General features: G+C 54.2%; 2 protein-coding genes across 3 annotated transcripts; one reads left to right on the forward strand and one right to left on the reverse strand.

Annotated features, from left to right (window-relative positions):
- Positions 1 to 6,282: 6,282 nt before the first annotated feature.
- On the reverse strand, positions 6,283 to 11,874 carry Znf428 (zinc finger protein 428). 2 transcript variants are annotated; one of them, XM_051207435.1, is made up of 2 exons: positions 11,731 to 11,874; positions 6,283 to 6,763 (listed from the first exon to the last, which is right to left on the reverse strand). In XM_051207435.1, exons 1-2 carry the CDS (start codon positions 11,804 to 11,806, stop codon positions 6,306 to 6,308), a joined length of 534 nt encoding a protein of 177 aa, XP_051063392.1. In that variant the 5' UTR covers positions 11,807 to 11,874; the 3' UTR covers positions 6,283 to 6,305. The 2 variants fall into 2 exon arrangements, with proteins under 2 accessions (XP_051063392.1, XP_051063391.1); XM_051207434.1 differs by having other exon boundaries at positions 6,283 to 6,802.
- Positions 10,041 to 11,991, forward strand: Srrm5 (serine/arginine repetitive matrix 5). Its single transcript, XM_051207433.1, has 2 exons — positions 10,041 to 10,950; positions 11,026 to 11,991. Exons 1-2 carry the CDS (start codon positions 10,041 to 10,043, stop codon positions 11,769 to 11,771), a joined length of 1,656 nt encoding a protein of 551 aa, XP_051063390.1. The 3' UTR covers positions 11,772 to 11,991.
- The last annotated feature ends 6,965 nt before the right edge of the window (positions 11,992 to 18,956 follow it).

Raw genomic sequence — 18,956 nt, forward strand, 5'->3', positions numbered from 1 at the left:
ATAGTCATTCTTGTCCGACCCTGCCGTAGCCTTGTCTCTAACTGATGTTCTGTGAAATTGCATCTGTTCCCTAGACAGAGGCCTAGCAGTGTCAATTCCCAGCTGCTTGTCACTGTCTCAAGAGCAGTAATTGCCGACACTGTAGCATTACAGTGGTGTGGCGTTGCTAAGATCAAGACCCCAGTTTGTGGATGATGAAAACGAGTCCTTGCCTGGAAAATGGAGATTCACCTCAGGCAGCGTCTTAATCAGTGTGCACGCTGCTTTGCTGGACAGGCAGACTTTGGGTTCTAATACTGGCTGCACCCTTTCCACATGCAGCAGATCACACACATGCATGCACACACGCATGCATGCACACTGCATAGAGCGGTCATTGGTAGCTGCTGGCGTGGTTTCAAGGCTCAGGAGAGGGCTTGGAGATTTCTCCAGCCTTCCCCCTCTCCTCTCCCCATATCCCTCAGGCCACCTAGGGGTTCCACAGTGTTCCCACTCCCTCATCACCTTCGCCGCTGATGCCAAGTTCCAGGAGCATCATGTGACGCGGCAGCACCGGGAAGACTTTTCGGCCCATAAGCTGCAGGCGTCCCTCTTCATTCCCCTCCTCCAAGGCCTTGATGGTCTGTCCAGCAGTGCAGCCACAGCCCGGCCAGCCATCACCCTCCCCACTGTGTTCACACACCAAGACCCAATCCACTTCTCAGGCGCCCACCGGGTCCATGATGCCCATCCCCCACTCCCCTACACACACACACACACACACACATGCGCACACGCACGTGCACACACACACACACACCATGCACGCACGCGTGCACGCACAGCCCCCATCCCTGCTTCTCTGCCTGGATTGGGTGTGGTCAGAACTTCGCCCAGAAAGCAGGGCCCCATCCACACGGCAGCGGGCATGTTTAGGGGAGCTGAGTAGGTGTGAGCCCCCTCTGCAATGACGGGACTCTACAGCTGGGGGGGTCCACCCGTGCCAGGGTCTTGGGTCTCCTGGAAGGATTTAATTACCCTGCCAGGCCGGCACAAGGCGAGTGTCACATCTGCAGTTTTTGGAGAACATGGGGTCTTTCCAGAAGCAGAGACATCGGATAAGATAGATGTGTTGAGAAACCGAGAAGGAAAACTACTCCTATCTCCCTCACTCCCGGTTAAATAGCTTCAGAGTCTATAATCACCTTTAGTTTTCCCAGATGGATGCCAGGGGCTGCAGGAGGAGATTGCCCTGGCTCTGTGCCTGGGAGGGGGCAGGGAAGTGGAGTGGTACTGGCCCGCAATGCTGGCTGGGTTCCAGGCCTGCACCGGCCTTTGGGGATGGGGAAGTAGGAGTGAACTGGACCCTGAGGTCCCGGGGGGGGGGGGGGAGGGCAGTGTTCATGGTCCCTGACTCAGGTAATTACCCATTGCCAGGTAATTTACACCCTGGTTTTTATTTATTTATTTTTTCTTTCTTTCTTTCCACAAATGAGGTGCTATGAGTGAACCAACAGGAAGGGGATGCCTAAAAACCAAACATGCACGCTAATAATCTAAAGAGGGAGCCCTGACTTTGGAGTGGGAGTTGCCGGAGGTCATATGGGAGGGGGGGAAAAGCACAGGGCAGGGCAGGGGCAGGAGGAGGAGTTCGGAACCAAACAGAGATGCCTTCTGCTTTGAGTTTTCTTTGGCCAACACTGAGATTTCCCGTGGAGGCCCAGTTTGGGCTCTCCTGAATGACCCAAGGAAGTTTAAACTGTCGTTAGGGGTAGAGCAGTGAGTGTTATCCTTGCCCTGGGAATGAGTCCCAGGAAGCCTGTGTTATCCCTAAGAAATGTTTCAAAAGCCCAAAGGTGGCCATTCAGTGGTGGCGCACGCCTTGAATCCCAGCACTCAGGAGGCAGAGGCAGGCAGGTCTCTGAGTTCGAGGCCAGCCTGGTCTGTGACACAGAGAAACCCTGTCTAAAAAAAAAAAACAAACAATAACACAAGCAACAACAGAAATGCCACAGGTCAAGTGGATTTAGTAGAAATTATCCCTGCCTCTCGATTTTTTAGTGAGTCAAACAAAAACACACTTCACAGATTCTCTTGCAGCTAGCTGCGGCACTGTGACAAATTCCCGGGTAGAGTCCCCAAGTTTGGGAAAGACTTACCTTTGCTGTCCCTTTCTATGTGGGATGTGGGTGTGGTCACCCAGCAATCTTCACCATAAAGTCAGAAGCAAGGAAGAAGGGCCAGGCAACAAGATAGCATGAGCCTGGGCCCTGTCACCTTCTTAGAGCATTGCTACTATGTACCAGAGAAACAGAAACTTCTGTCTTAATTAAGCCGCCATTATCTTAGGCCCCTGTCCCACTCAGGAGAACTGCATTTCCAACTCGTTTTGTGGTTTTTTAGTTTGGAAGCAATGCGTGCGCGCACACACACACACACACACACACTGCGGCTCATTCAATTCTTTACTGCCTGGCTGCCTTCACACTAGAAGGTGGAGAAGCTGCCTCAGAGGCCTGAGGACCTGCATCACTTGACCTTTTCCAGCAAGTGCCGGCCAGGCTCTTGTCCAGCCCCTGGCTTCACCTCCTTACACCCGGCCTGGTGTGTGGGATGTGTCAGGGTTAGCCTAGAGCTTTCTCTGGGGCGGTGAATGGGAAATGGACCTGGAGTGATTTGACCAACACATTTTCCTCCGAGATGCCAGTCCACACAAGTGAGGCCTTCCCGTGGTACCTGGTGGAAGCCCCAATTCTGCTCCAGGAGTTCCCCCAAGGGCACACATCTGCATCCTTAACCCCAAACGGGTAGGTTAAACCTCATGTGCTCTCCCAAGATGGCGGCCTGATCAGGTACGTGTCTCTCTCCCCTCAGATGTCAAGGGTGCCAAGACTGAATGGCAACAATGGTGGCCTCCAAGTTTATGTCTACAGCCCAGACTTCATAGATGAGCTGTAGCCACCTGAGTGACAAAGGGGCGTAAGATGGGTTGGAGTGACTTCTGTGGTCTCTGGCCAGCCGAGTTGTCACAATAGCGGTGAGCTGTGCACTCTGCGTTCTGGCAAATTCTCATGCAGCTAGACTCCTGGCTGCCTCCCTTCCTACCACACCCACTTCTACTCTGTTACGGACACGCTACCAGTCCCATGGCGCCTGCATACAGCATCTGAAAACTCCTATCACCTCCCTCCCATCGTGCAATGGCTATTTTCTAGCCCCACACGCCTGGCTTCTGCCCGAGGACCTTTACTCCCGTTCCCTGTGCAGTTGTTACCACAGGTCTCTGCAAAGGCCTCAACGCTACTCAGCTCTCGACCCTTCACACCTCCCAAGAGAAGTCCCAGCTTGCTCAGCTGGGGGATTTGCCCTGGTTTGCCCCTTACCCTAGTTTCTCTGCAGCACTCCTCAGGGTCTGGAGTTGTAGTTTTGGAGGGAATTTTCCATATATTTCGATTCAAGCTCCTAACGATAAGAAATACTGTGTCTCCAACCCTCAGTACCTCACCCCCACCCAGTAAGACAGTGTGTAGGATGCGGGGTCAGCATGAACCCTCGACTGCCATGGCTGATTCAGAGCTTTGGTTGGAGGCCAGCCTTCCAAGGTGCTCAGTGATACTAAGGCTGTTTGCAAACTGCCAGGCTTGTTTCAGTTCTGAGCTTGAGGTGTGGCCAGAATAGGAGAGGGGTGTGAGCAGAGGGGGGGCTGGGGTAGCCCGCCTCTCCAGCAACACTTCAACTCCGGCACCTGTTTGTACAAGAGCCACTGTGGCACTCGAGGCGGTAAAACACTTGATCATGCACAGGGGCCCTGGTTCAATTCCTGGTACCGAAACCTGTGTGGCCCTCTGCTCCTTGCAGTCCCCTGCCGCCACCAGGTCTCCTCTTACCCCTCCACTCCCTCTCAAACATCCCAAGCAGGCCCCTACCTCAGACCTCCCACAGCACTCCCTCGGGCAACCCTGGCCGAGGGAGGAAGCACTCACCTTCAAACAGTCTGACTCTGTAGCCCAGGTTGGCCTTGAACTCCTACCTCAGCCTCCAGAGTGCTGGGATTACAGGAATGTGTCACCACACCTGGCTCCACACTTTTCAGTCTGTCTAAAAAACGCGCTTCCAGTCTGTCCATCATGGCACAACCCTCAGGCCGGGGCATGGCCTCTGGGAGTGCTTGTTCAACACGTGTGAGGCCTTGGGCCCATCCCTAGAACCTCACAAAACAAGAGGCGGAAGGCAGCAAAACACTATGGAGCTGTTTGAGGCTAGCCTGGACACACAGGACCTTGTCTCAACACAACAAACTATCAATGTCCGCTCCCGTGCATGATCTTCTCCACACGCAGCACTGAGCCAGGCCTGGTGCACTGTGGACTTGGCCTTCTCAATGTCATTCAGGTCCTATTCCTAGAGGCTTCTAGCTGCCAAGCTTCTAGAAGCTAACACATGTAAAGCGCCTCAGAGTGGGGCTTGGCAGCAGTGAACACTTGGTGAATGGGAGCTATCATTATAATCAGCCTCCTATTTTGAAAGTAGCTTTGGTGCCAAGCTTCTACCAATTAGTATCTCCTACCTCAAAGCAGGAGCCTGGCCTCAATTCTGTCTTGGGGTGTGTGTGTGTGTGTGTGTGTGTGTGTGTACTGCTTTTTGAGACAGGGACATGACTCTCTAAGCCCAGGCTGGCCTTGAACTCTCTCAACAACCTGTCACGCCCTCCAGGGTTTGGGGTTCTGAGCCCGAATCACCATGCATGGCATCAGGATACACAATTTTGAGAAGGCTGTGACAAGTGACAAGTGGTCCCTCTGCTGTCCTCAATTTGGGCCCCGACAGCCATTCTGGCCTTCTTTACGGCCCGGGTGGGCGCCTGCCTTGTCCGCCTAGAACATGTCAGTCCATGCATGACTGCCTCCTTCCCAGGCAGGGTTAGACTGAAGGCTACAGCTCTCTCTGGTCTTTTAAATGGGGACCCACAGGCTCCTGTGCCTGACCGCTTGTCCCCAGGGAGAGGCACTCTGAAAGGGTTAGGAGGTGTGGCCTTGTTGGAGGAAGTGTGTCAGGGGCATGGGATGTCAGGCACGGTATCAATGTAGGATCGGGAGCAGCTTTTAACCATCGCTGCAGCGCCCCGCCCCGCGATAATGACGAGACCTAACTAGCTGTAAGCCAGCCCCCAGCCAAATGCTCTCTCTGCTGTCTTGGACAAGTGACTAAGGTGCCTCTCTCCAACAGTTACCCTTCTCTTGCTTCTTCACAGCATTTACCTAACACAGGAGGCAGCTTTTTACTTCTCTTCAGTGTCCACCCCACAGGCCCCATGCCAGCTCTACGGCTAGCTCGCTCACAGGGCCCGCATTCCTGGGAGTCAACACCCTCTTCTGGCCTCCTTGGGCAGTACCCACACATAAATCTCCCCGTGCATTTGCATCACTGGGCACACAGGAGGTACTCAAAACTATTTGTTAGAGATCTGGTTCTTGAAGAGGTTGGTCATGTAAATCAAGGGCCATGCCAGTGTGGCTGGGATCACACCACAATTCTACTTGAGTATGAATTCCTGAATTCTCTGACTCCAGATAGGTAAGGCCCTTGGCCAGGCACTGCACACTGAGGCAACATAGGGAGAGCTGGCTATCATGGTGGTCCTCTCTGGAGAAGGGTCAGTGACGTGATGGCAGAACACTCATGGCCATCTTACCCCCCTTACGCCCCCCCCACCCGCTCCGAGGGGCTTGGCTAGCTAGCCTTTCCCAGGCTTTTTTGCAGCTGGCTGCAGCCATGCAAATGACTTCTCAGCAGGGACACTGTGGGGAGTGGCCTATGCCAGGGGCAGGCACCTCTTGCAGACTCTGTCCTGTACCAATAAGCCAGGCAGGACACCCAGCAAGGATGGATCATAGGGCGGTTTCAAGCTTCAGGACTGGCCTGAACCCCAGGACTCCTAGCTAAGCATGGTGGCTTTGTGCCTGCGAGGCTAGCATTTGGGCTAAGGAAGAGAGACACAAGTTCAAAGCCACAGAACCTTGTCCCAAAGAAAAGTGAAGGCAAACAAAAAAGGCTGGGATGTGCCTGGCTGACATGCTCAAAGCCGGGGGTCCAGTCCCTGGCCCCACAGTCAGTGGCGCATGCCGGTGACCACAGACTCAGGAGATGGAGACAGAGATGGGGGCTGGGGTGGACGGCACTCAGCACCATCAGTCACACACATGCAGCTCAGCACACACGGGATCTGGCTTTTATTCTGCCCTTTGCACATCTACTGCTAAGACTTCACACGTGGATGGGACGCCCAGCCCCCACCCACCCCTCCACCGACTCCCTGGGGGCCCCGCCTAAACCTCACCCCGGGCATGCAGCATGAAGTGACCATGCAGCTCCCCAAGGTTGTCAAAGGAGTCCTCGCACTCCGTACAGTGGTAGGTGCCCCCCTCCTCCTCATCTTCATCTGCGTCCCGTCCTGCAGGCCGGCTTTCCGAGGTGTGAGATGGCTCCTCCTCTTCCTCGCCAAGGGCCCTGCCTTCAGGGGCTGGGGCTTCATGGGTTGCTGTGGCAGGGCAGCAGAGTCGGCAGGGTGGGGTACCCGGTGGGGCCTCCGCCAGCAGTGACCGGCCACAGAGCTGGCAGGGCTGTGCAGGTGGGCCGGCAGGCTGAGCGGCTCGCGGGCCCCGGCGAGATGGGCCTCCCCTGCCGCCGCCTATGCGCTGTTTCACCTTATAGCCAGGGTCATATTCGGGGTCGTCAGTGGTCTCCTCTTCCTCCTCCTCCTCCTCTTCCTCCTCAGAGTCGGGCTCTGAAAGAGTGTATTCAGAGTCAGAAGAATGCTCCGGGCCTGTGGGGGCAGGTAGGAGAGGCATCAGGGCTGTGTCCAGCTGCACCCCCGAGGCCCCTGTATGGGCACAACACAGATGCAATGTATCTATGTGTCTAGCAAATGAGTGTCAGCCGTCATCTGTAATGCTGGTATTCAAGGAGACTGAGGCAGGAGGATCACGGCAAGCTCCAGGCCATCTGGCTTAGAGACAATGAAGCACTCTCTCAAAATAAAAGACAGATGGGCATCAGCAGTGGGGTGGGCAGCAGACAGTACGCGTGTGCTCACCCAGCTCTTACAGCAACACCTGGGCCAATGCGGAAAGCGAGGCGTCAAACGTGTGTATGACTCACTCACCTCCGGTGTCTACCACAGAGAGCTAAATATGGCAGTGGCCTGCACTGGACCATTCCAGAGAGACAAGCATCAATCAGAACAGGCAGCTAAGTAGTAAATTAAAATGCAGTGAATGAAAATAAGAAAACGGTTTTCCCCCATATGTGTATGTGTGCATGTGCATGCAGAGACTTGTGTGTTATAGAACATTAGTTTAAGATCTTTTGCCGGGCGGTGGTGGCGCATGCCTTTAGTCCTAGCACTCAGGAGGCAGAGGCAGGCGGATCTCTGTGAGTTCGAGGCCAGCCTGGTCTACAAGAGCTAGTTCCAGAACAGGCTCCAAAGCCACAGAGAAACCCTGTCTCGAAAAACAAAAACAACAGAAATCATTTATGCCGTGGAATATTTGTTCAGTGATGCAAAGATGTGTTGCATTCTTTTATGTTGCATTTGTTTAACTCTGTGAAGCTGTGTTACTTTGCCTGCCTAAAACACCTGATTGGTCTAATAAAGAGCTGAATGGCCAATAGCTAGGCAGGAGAGAGGGAGGCGGGGCTGGCAGGCAGAGAGGATAAACAGGAGACATCTAGAAGAGAAGGAAGTCGGGGCCAGCCACCCAGCCACCGACCACCCAGATGCCAGAGAGACACAGCGCTGGCGTTTCCTTATCACCTGCCATCTTAGTTTCTGTTTAGATGCGGTCTCTTCCTGGCCCCAGAGCTCAGCAATCTGACTGATCTGACAGGCCTACCCCAAGACCACCCTGCACGTGCCGTCCAGCAGTGGCACCTCAGGTGGACACCAGGCTTGGTTTTTACCCTGTACTAATGCTCCCAGCTACTGATCTATGCCCAGCCCATTTTGTTCTGAGACAGGTTCTCATATAGCTGAGGGTTGGCCTTGAACTCCTGATCTTCCTGCCTCAACCTCCCAAAAAGCACCATTATACCTGGCTTTTCTTTTTTGCTGTTTCTAGAAGACAGAACACATGTATGTGCATAGGTATAAACGTATGTTCACGTGTTTCATGACGGCTTTGAAGTCAGTCATCTTGCCTCTGCCTCTAAGTGCTGGGATTACAGGTAATATCCATTTCAGTAAACAAGTCAATTGAAATGCTCAATTTTAAGCACAGACGCTACTGTGATTATAGGACATAAAGTACATATAGACAAGTTTGGGTTTAAAACCATGACCAGAGAGGCTGGCAAGATGGCTTGGTGGTAAAGGTACTTCCTGCTAAGTCCAGCAACCTGAGTTTGATTTCCAGGACCCACACAGTAGAGGAAGAGGCCCCAACTACCCCCAATAGTTGTCCTGTGACCTCCGTTCCTGGTATCATGAGAGTACACCCACCCTCACGGAATCAATAATAAGTAAAATGCGACAAAGCTTTTAAATGAGAAAACTGTGGTGATGAGTACACGGCAGCTGGTCTGGAGCCACACGCATGCTGGGCTCTCCATGGTCAAGATGCCTGCCCCGGCCACACTGGACTGCAGCAACAACCTCCTCCTGCATCCATTCCGTCCTCGGCCCCTGCTTCCTCCACACCACAGGGATGGTGTCTCTATCCTCGTTCACATCCGCACAGTGACAACAGATTCTGTGTGTGTGTGTGTGCGCACACGTGTGCGTGTGCACATACCACGCGACATGGGATGGCTCTGGACCTCATCACCTGCCCCCAGCAGTCACCATGGGCCCCGTGCTTCTCAATACCACAGGTGTGCACCTACCCAAGAGCCTTTGCTTCCCTTTCCGCAGGTCAAGCTCCAGCCTGTCTTTGAGCACACTGGTCACCCGATTTCATAGCACGCCTGCCCAGTACTGCCCGTGTCCCTCACCCTGCCTTAACTTTCTCTTGCAGTCAATCGACTGCACAAGCCCTTGTACCGATGTCCCTTCTTGTCCCCGAGTCTCACCCTGCCTTAACTTTCTCTTGCAGTCAATCGACTGCACGACAAGCCCTTGTACCGATGTCCCTTCTCGTCCCCGAGTTGGCCCTGACGTCTACACACTCTGCACGAGTATTTGTGGGATGTATCCTGCCTTCTGTAAAGTGGTCCCCTCTGCTGTGGATGCAAAGCTCCCTCCTTGGTGAGCCACCCCAGACCTCATCCTCCTCAGTAGCCAGTCCCCTGTTCTGCTGGCCTCCCACTGTCCCCTGAGCGTCCCAGGGCTGTGGCCCCAGGTCCCTCCCAGTCTCAGGGCTGCCTCACTGTCCCTGCCCTGTCCCTGCTACCCTCTCGCCTTCTACAATAACCCTGAGACCTAGGTGTCTCTCTGCACACTGCCCCACACTGTGTCCACTTGGCCCCTCCTATTTAGGCTTCAGGACCCAGCACAGGTCCTGGCTGTTGCTGCCCCCATCACTGTCTAGAGGCTGTGGCCTTCTAGCCCCATGTCTGACCTTGGGTTCGCACCTCAGTCTAGCAGAGGACAATGGGTCGTAACTGATGATGAGCCGGGCTCTGAGCTCCCTCCCCTCCTCTTCCCCGTCTGCTTCTCCCTGTGAGGACCCTTTTCTGCTCTACCCGCAACTCCAGCTCCTCTGTGAGGCTCACCTCCTCTATGAAGCCTCTCTGGCCCTCAAGGTGGTCAGTCTCTCTCTCTCTGGGCTCCCCACTACCCCCGCAATAGTATCACCTAGGCCTGAAGACTACCCAAGGCAGGCCCTTGGCGAAGCCAGCTCCAATCTCCAGCCCTGCCGAGTCTGAGCGGATGTGATTCCATTTACTAACAGGACTTGTGCCAGGGCCCCACCTTCTCTCCCCTCTGGCCTCAACCTCCAGGGACCTCAGTGTCCACTATGACCTCACCAAGTTGCTTGTGATGAGCCATCTGGTTGTTGTCCTTGGCTACCAAATCTTGCATGTTTACCATGACTTCCAGGAGTTCAAGCCCCTTTGCACTCGCCATGCATTCCCCATCGAAGAGATCCTCCAAGCCCGGCATGGCTCCGGCAGCCACTGGGCCCTCCATGGCCACCACAGCTCTCACACCTCCAGCTTCCCTGAAGACCACCAAAGCAGCAGTGTCCAACAGTTCCTCAGTGCATCCTAAGTCCCCTAACTTGGTCATGAGCCCTAGCAGTTCTAAGTCTACCAGATCAACAGGTACCAAGACAGCTCCTTCAACCCGGCCCAGCAGCAGGTCTCAAGGCCACAGCAAGACAAGAACGCCCAATCGGCTGAGCGCTGACGCCAAGGGCAGGAAGGCCAGTAAGGGCAGGAAGGGTGGCAAGAACAGCATCTTGGGACGACACCGGCAGAAAGGCACACACAGCCGCGGGCGAACTCCGGGCAGGAGGGGAATCCACAGTTCCAAGACATCCCCAAGCAGAGGAAGTACTCCTAGCAGGAAGAGAACCCATTCCGCCAAACCAGGTATGGCCAAGAAGGCAAGGACCCCTACTTCCCACCGCAAACAAAGCCGAGGCAAGAGTTACAGCCGACCTAGAACCAGTACCCAGGAAAGGAGCACCAGCCAGCCTAGAAACGTGCGCCAGGAAAAGAGCCCCAAGCTGCCAGGAGCCTCAGACCGAGGGAGCAGCTCTAGACTTCCAAGGACCAAGAGCCACAGCCTAAGTAGGACAGCCTTGAAGAGCTCTAGCAAGTCTCCCGTGGCATCCAGGAGAGCCAGGAGCTACAGCCAAGTGATGCCCCCCAGCAGGGAACATACTCACACCATGACTGATCTGACTGACATGTCAGGCATGACCAAGAGTCACAAGAAGGGCAACAGCTTTAGCAGGACCCGAAGTCACAGCCGCTCTAGGACCCCCAGAAGGTCAAAAAGTCACAGCCGCTCTAGGACCCCCAGAAGATCAAGAAGTTATAGCCGCTCTAGAACCCCCAGCAGGATCCGAAGAAATAACAGCCGCTCTAGGACCCCCAGCAGGACCCGAAGTCACAGCCGCTCTAGGACCCAGAGCCGGGTGAGAGGTTACAGCTGGAAGAGAAATCGTAGTAGGGCAAGGAGCCGTACGCGGAGGGGTACACCCACCCAGGTGAAACACAGTCAGCGTAGAACCCACAGCCGGGAGAAAAGTCACAGCCCATGGACAGCTCAAGGAAGGAGAGAAAGAAGCCAAATGTGGTCTAGGACGTCCAGTGAGGAAGAAATCACCAGAGAGAGAGAACACAGCCGAGCAAGAGCCACCAGGAAGAAGGGGCACAGGCGGTCTAGGAGGCCTAGCGCTGGCAGTGGGCGCAGTAAGTCTAGAACCCCAAGCACAGACACAGCCCGCAGCCGGTCTAAAGCCTCCATTAAGAAGAGAGACCGGAGCCAATCCAAGATCTTCCTCAAGGAGAGCCGCCATGGCCGATCCAGAGCCAGCAGCGAAGAGAGCTCTCGAAGCCACTCTAGAACCCACAGCAGGGGCAGAGAACACAGCCAATCTAGAACCTTCACCCAGGACCAAGAACACGACCAACCTGCAGCCCCCGAGAGCCCCCAGGGGAAGCCGTCTCCCACAGGGATCAGGAATTCCATTCTGAAGAGAGCCCACAGCAAGGAAAGGGCTCACCCCTCATCACAGCCTCCCAAGGGAGCCCAAGCCCAGGACGACAGCTTTGTCAACACCATGAATTCTAAGGCCGCCTCACCTGGGGAAAGGTCTTCATCATCCTCCTCCAAGCTGGCATAGCCTCCAGTCTCAGCGGGCTCACGGGTCTCTGTCATGGCCAGGGGAGGGGACAAGAGACGGGAGCAGAGCAGCCACTGGGCAAGGTCCCTCCCCGGCCAGCTCTCCCACGGTCACACCTCCAGCCACAAGCTCTTCTAACACAGGATGTTGGCAGGTAGAGAGGGATGCTGGACATGGGGAAAGAAAAGGCCTGTGGTGACTCAATAAATTTTTACATAACCCTTGTCCCCATTCCAAGACCTCTGTGTGCTCAGTGCTCGGGGTGAGGCAGCGCTGTCCTGACTGCATACAGAACCCTGACTCTGCGGACCCTGCCTCCTGGAGGCCTCAACCTCCATATCTGGGCAACGAAGCTTTGTGGTTCTCATTCAGTAGGGTAGGGAGAGATGATATCCCTAACTATTTAAAGGTAGGTACTGGCATGGGCACCAATCATAAACTAAGTGTAAAAGGAAGAGACCTGTGCCAGGCATTAACCCTTTAGCAGTTGAGTGGTCGGGAGGCCAGGGGCCCAGGGAGGATACCTCATTAACTTAGGACACAGAAAACATTGAACAGTGGAAACACTATCCTGGAAGTGTTTTGTTTTAATGAGACAGGAGCTCAAATATCCTAGGCTGACCCTGAACTTCTGATGCTCCCAGACAGATCTACTTCCCAAATGCTGGAGACCAAATCTAGGGCCCGGTGCACGCCAGGCAAGCTCACTACTAACTGAGCCCACCTCCCCACCCTTCAGTTTCTCCTCACTTGAAATGGAGCCCCGCGTACCCAGGGCTAGCCACAAATGACCTTGAATTCCAGATCTTCCCGCCAAGCCCCAGGATTACAGCTGCACCCCCCCGTGCCAGGGGTATAAGGCATCAACCTACATTAACTTGTGAAAGCCAGCCTTGCCTACGTTCAGACCCAAATCTGTCCTTTTCTAGCTGTAGCTTCAAACAGGACCCAGCTTCTCTCGCCTGTTTCCTTCTCTGGAAAGCCCGCCACCAGGCCTTGACCGGTTCACACAGCACACCACCCACGGAAACAGCTCCCCTGAAGCAGAAGAGGAAAGAAGGGACGGAAAGCACCAGCAGGTGATCCAAAACCCAAGATGGCAGGTCACCTCCCCAGACTGGTGGCTGAAAGCATTCAAAGCCATGCTTTGAATGTCAGTAGGCTCAGACTCATGGCAGCCCACACCTGCAACCCAGCCCTTACTCTGGCAGTCAAATTTAAGGTCATCCTTGAAATCCCCATTCTCAAAACAAACGCACAAAAACAGGATTCATGGAATTTGGGGGGGTGTCGAAGACCTTGCCCATCCCTCCAGTCACTCCAGACTTCTGGGGGGTACATGCAGGCTCTTTATAACGGGAGAGGGAAGGGTCCTAGCACATCCTGCAGTTCAGTTGTCATCTGGAATTTTCTCCTTCCTCCTTGTGGGCCCGGAGAACTAATTTTCACCTTGCCAAACACACTCTTATAAACACATTTCTACACTTCTCCTCAGCCTTAATGAATCCCGACTCACCCAAAGCACTTATTCCCTCCTCCTGCTGCCCTGTGAGAGGGCCCTGCAGGGCCAGTGTAGGACCAACAACCACAGTACCCTTACACTCTCCCCAGACAAGCTATCCAGTCCAGGCTGGCCTTGAACTTGCAACCCTCCAACCTCAGCCTCTCGGGTGCAGGGATTACAGACATGCACCACTCCATCTGGCTCAGCCTCACTAAGAATATGACAAAGCTTGTATGTTAGGCACTGGGGATACAATGGTAGAAAGTACACTATCTTTTCAAAGCCGAGATGTCAAGTGCACTGTTGGGAGATGTCAAGTGCACTGTTGGGGGAATGTAGCTGGAGCAGGCAGCAGAGAGGGGCGACTTAAGACACCTGAACTTCAAGGACTAGTAATCAGTACTGAAGAGCTCTCATGATTATCGATCACGGAGGACCCCTCTAATACAGGAGTTCTTCATTGTGCCTGGAAAATCCAAAACAGCTGGTCTCTGTTTTAGATAAAGATTTAATATACATGTTCCATGCAGTACCTAGCTCTACCCAGACTCGTTCTCCTCCGTTTTGAGATCGGGTCTCACTATGTAGCCAGAACTGACCTAGAATTCCTGATTCTCTTGCCCCAACCGCGGGGTGCTGGAATTTATAGGCCTGTGACACCACACCGGGCTTTAACTGTTATTCTACTTGGCAACCACACTACAGATCGTCAGGGCTTTCCTCGGGGTTATCTGGGGACAGCCATCCCTTTCCAAACCCACATTACACAAAACTCCTTCCAGAATGTTCCGGGTATCAGGTGGAACCATCCCTCAGTACACAAGTCCTGTATGCCAACATGTTGACTGACTTCCAAGATAGAAGAGGCGCAAGAAAGAAACCGCCCTGAGCCCTACAGATGAAAGGCAGTCGGGCGTGGTGGTGCACCCCTACAAACTCAGCACTTGGGGGGGATTGCAGATTCTAGGTCACCCTTCCTTCACAACACTGTGGGTTCAAGGCCAGTCTCCCCCACCTCCCACAAAGGCAATACTGTGAGCCGGACCCCACACAACACTGAGCCAACACGGTGCGAGTGAACACAATGGGTACCTTTCTGCCCAATGCTAGGTTAAGACCAGGGCTCGGACAAACCCCGGCACCAAACAATGCCCCGTGACAACTTCCCACGGTGCCTCCCTCGGGCCTTTAACGACCACCTTCCAAAAATCAAAAATCGCCAAGCACCGAAAGCGTGTGCGAGCAAAAAAAAAAAAAAAAAAAAGACCCCTCGGGGGCCCGGGCCCTCCCTTCGCAGACGCCTGGCGCACGGCTGCCACCGGCTCCCACAATGCCGCGAGGAGAGGCGGGCTGGCGTGGGGTCCGAGGCGCGCGTGCCGGGGGAAGCCAAGGGCTCTGGGGCCCGGTTACCCTGGCAAGCCGCCGCGGGCTCCCGTCATGCAGCGGGGCCGTATCGCCCACTTCCCAGCGTGCCCCGCGCACCCCAAGCACGGACACTCACCGACGCCGGCGGCCCCGGCTCGGGCTCGGCGGCGGCAGCTGCAAGCCCGGGCACTGCGCCTGCGTCCAGGCAGCCTGGGCGAGCGGGGCGAGCGGGGCGAGCGGGGCGAGCGGAGCTCAGGGCGCGTGCGCGGCCAGCAGGACCATTCCCTGGCCGGCGGTGGGAAGAGGGGCTCGGGGAATCGCGCAGGCTGCGGCTGCGGCTGCGGCTGCAGAGCAAGCACCGGGCAGCTTCAGGATCCGAACGGCCGTGCGCGAAGCGAAGGGGGCGAGCACACCTAATAAACAGGGGATGCCTGGGGAGGGGGCTGAGTGCTCGGCCCGGATCCCGGGGCTGGAGGCTCGCTCATTTGCATAATCCTAGCGCGGGACAAAGGAAGGCCTCCCGCACTGGAGGGTGTGATTTGCATATTCCCCGGAGAGGCTGTCCTTCCCAGCGCAGTGATTAGCATATGGATGGGGAGGGGGGAACTGAGCTGGGCGCATGCGTGTGGAGACTGCAGCCTTGCACCCGGTGGCCTGGCTTCCTCGTCCTGAAAAGGACAGAAGGTTCTAGGACCCGGTTCACGCCCCTGCCACCCAGAATTAGTCTTTGTTGCCCTCTGGTGAATTAGGCTGGCACGTGGTTTCTGCGTTTCCAGCGACCTGGTACACACACACACCCCAGTCTAAGGAAGACGAACCACGTTTGCTAAGGCTAATACCTAGAACTGCTCACCTGGAAGAGGTGGCGAGTAGGAGGCTGTGGGTGCCGGAAAGGCCTGCCCCAGACCGGAGATCTGCAAGGACTTCCAGGGCCTTTTGTTAAGCCAAGCCTGAACTGGAGCCAACTAGAATGGGAGTCTCTTGGCAGAGGAAATAACTAATACAAAAAATGCCCAGAGGCAAAAGGGTGGCTGCATTCTTAAAGGAATCGAAGGCAGCTCCTTTTGCATGGGACACAATCGGAGAGGAGAAAATCTCTAAGTGTTTGCTTTTTTTTTTTTTTTTTGAGGCAGGGACTCATGTAGCTCAGGCTAGCCTCTAACTCCCTGGGTCACTGCCTCTTGAGTGCTGAGATTACAGGCACGTGGCAGCAAGCCCAACTCCCGCAGGTGATTTCAAAGAGCTGTAACGTGGCCATCACAGCAACCCTGAACTGTGCTTGAAAGAACTGATTTTTATTACTTGCAACCTAAAACCAATGTGTAGCCCACGATGGCCTGGAACTCACTCTAGCTCCACGCTAGTTTTTACGCACTTCTGCAGTTCCCCTGCCTCAGTTTCCCAGATGCCCTGATGACAGGGCTGCTTCACCATACCTGGCCTCAGTCAAAGCTCCGCCCCTGATGCTTGTTTTGGAGCCCCCCCCCCCTTATCAGGTCCGGATCCCCAGCAAGTTCAACACAGTCTTCTCTGTGCTGTCTCAGGCTTTGATCTTGCTTTTGCTTCATCAGAGAATGCTTTGCCCCCTGCCGCTCTGTGCGTGCTCTGTCGTGGCACTGATGCTAATCTGAGGGCCCTTTCCTTGATGATGTAGCGCCCGCAGACTGAGTGAACCAGGGAGGCGGCCAGCACCTGTTTCAAGTCAACGAAGCACTTCGGATGGTGGGTGAAAGTGATGGAGTGAATGAAGAGAGCCTGGGACTTCGTGGTCCTGTCTAACTCTCACTTTGCATGAAATTTTCCATAATAACAAAATAAAACAGTATGCCACATCTCGTGTGTGTGTGTGTGTGTGTGTGTGTGCGCGCGCGCGCGCGTGTGTGCACGTGTGTACGTGCGCCTTTTAGGTAGGGTCTCACTCTATATGGCCCTGGACTGGAACTTGCTATGTAGACTAGGCTGGCTATAGAAATCTACCCGCCTCTATGTCTCCCAGGTGCTGGGATTAAATGTGCGTTAACTTTTAGTTTTGTTTTCGTTTTTTGGTTGGTTTGTTTGTTTGAGACAGGGTTTCTCTGTGTAGCCTTGGCTGTCCGGGGACTCACTCCCTCCGTACATCAGGCTGACCTCAAACTGAGGGATCTGCCTACCTCTGCTCCCCGCTGCTGGAATTAAAGGTCTACACCACCCTCATCAGCTTCTATTTTATTTCTTTTAAGACAGGAACTTAATGTGTAGCCCAGGCTGGCTTCAAGCTCTAGAGTCTCCTACTGCAGCCTCTAAATGGGCGATGACACCCAGCTGGCATTTTAATAGCCTTCTTTAGGATTTTAAAGCAAGGTATAAGGGTTCTTGTTTGGGATGGGGAAGGCGACTCACAGGCTTGCTGTGTAGACGAAGATGCTGTGGAACTTGCTTAGACCCTTGTACCTCCACTCCCTGGGGCCACTGTGACTAGCTCTGAAATTGTCTTCTTTATGTAGACTGCAGACCAGGCTGGCCTCAAACTCACAGAGATCTACCTGCCTCTGGTTCCCCAGTACTGGGCTTAAAAGCATGCACAACCACCATTGAAATTTCCAGCAAAACTTTTCTTCCTTCTTTAAAGTTTCATGAGGACCAGCATAGGGTTCCCCCTTTCACCCCGAGTCCTTACAGCCTAGTACAGGGTCAAAGTTTAGATTTCTGTAAGTGTGTGTCTGTGGGGAGGGCTATGAGCGTGTGTCTGTGTGTGTGTGTGTGGGGGGGCTGTGTGTCTGTGTGTGGTGGTGGGGGATTGTTTTATAGTTGGCTATCCTGAACCTTAACCAGCAATTGCAATCAGTCATTGTTTGAGTGAAAGTCTCACTGTATACCTCAGACTGCTCTCAAAACTCAGTGATTCTCCGGCCTCATCTTCCCAACTGAACCACCATGCCTGGTCTCATGTTGCCCAAAGAGCCTAAACTCTTAGATTCAAGCAGTTGGCAGGGGCAGTGTAAGAACTCAGGCATTATGCTGGCTGGCCCGTCACTTGGCAAGATGCACTCAGGCAGTGCCCTGGTCAGCACACAGGTGCAAAGGACCCCTTTAAAAGACAGACCTTCCCCCCTCCCCCTTTCCCGCTGGAGCAGACAGGACTGGTCCTGTCTCCCTCTCCTCCTCTGTCCTCTCTCTGACTCTGTGTCTCTCTACCTCTTTTCTCTTTCCTCCCCTCGCTCCCTTTCTAATAACACTTCTCCCTAAGCTCTGTCTGCCTGGCGTGTATGTCCCCCACCTCGTTTACCTTCGCGTGCCTGCCATGGAATCCGCTAAGGTCCCCTTGTGCTTTATCATAACAGGCAGGATGAAATGGAATTGAAAGTGTCTCTAGAGAATAATGGCGGGGCAGGGCGGGGCGACAGCTGAGGCTAGTGTCTAAGCCATGAGAAAGGGAATAGGATAGGCCAGCCGGGAGTCAGGACTGCCTTAATGCCTGGATGAAGACAATGCCTATAACATTAATAAGTTTCTGCCAGGCAGTGGTGGCGCACACCTCTAATCCCAGCACTCGGGAGGCAGAGGCAGGCGGATCTCTGTGAGTTCAAGGCCAGCCTGGTCTGCAGAGCTATTTCCAGAACAGGCCCCAAAGCTACACAGAGAAACCCTGTCTCAAAAGTCATAAATTTCACAAAACAAATTCTCACCACACCCTGCCCACTCCCCTACCCCACCGCGAAAAAAAGAAACAAATCTCAAATTCTGGGGAAGAGTGGACGAAGCTGGCCTCGGTGAGTGAGGGCTGCCCCTTTACCTTCCTGCCTATCAGAATTCATACCACCCCCTCCCCACCCCACCCCTGGATCTCCCTCTGCAGGTGGTACAGCCATGGGCAGAGGGACAGACACACAGCCATCCCAAACATTGTTCTCTCCTCAGTTTAATGGTGGTTAGTGGGATTGCCAAACCCCCCTCCCTACCCCTCCCCCGCCCCGTACAAAAATGTGTTTGTTTTTTTGTTTTGTTTTTTTTAAACAAGAAAAAGGGGCAAAAGCCAGGAATGGGGGAGAGGGGTGCAATCTGATATTTTTCATACAGAATTTTGATTTTTTAATATATTATATATAAAACCATAGAGACCACACATCCCTTCCAAACTCCTTTCCCCCTCCCCGGGGGGCCTGGAGGAGAGCTGGGGAAGGCCCCCCCAGGAGTGGGTGGACAGACAAATATGGGATGGGAAAGACATGTGGGTGGAGGTGGGATAATAGGAGCCCGGAAAGGGGGACGGCATAAGGGTTGGGGTTGTTTCCCTCACCTGCCCCCATCAGTTTTCACACAAAGACACAGAATTCCCG

Source organism: Phodopus roborovskii, unplaced genomic scaffold (assembly GCF_943737965.1).
Source record: "Phodopus roborovskii unplaced genomic scaffold, PHOROB, whole genome shotgun sequence".
Taxonomy (NCBI): Eukaryota; Metazoa; Chordata; class Mammalia; order Rodentia; family Cricetidae; genus Phodopus; species Phodopus roborovskii.

Coding starts and splice junctions, on each gene's coding strand:
- Srrm5 (XM_051207433.1), top strand. CDS start 10,041: ATGCATTCCCCATCGAAGAGATCCTCCAAGCCCGGCATGGCTCCGGCA. Junction 10,951..11,025: donor CTCTAGGACCCCCAGAAGAT/CAAGAAGTTATA, acceptor CCCCCAGCAGGA/CCCGAAGTCACAGCCGCTCT.
- Znf428 (XM_051207434.1), bottom strand. CDS start 11,806: ATGACAGAGACCCGTGAGCCCGCTGAGACTGGAGGCTATGCCAGCTTG. Junction 6,803..11,730: donor TGATGAAGACCTTTCCCCAG/GTGAGGCGGCCT, acceptor CTGCCCCCACAG/GCCCGGAGCATTCTTCTGAC.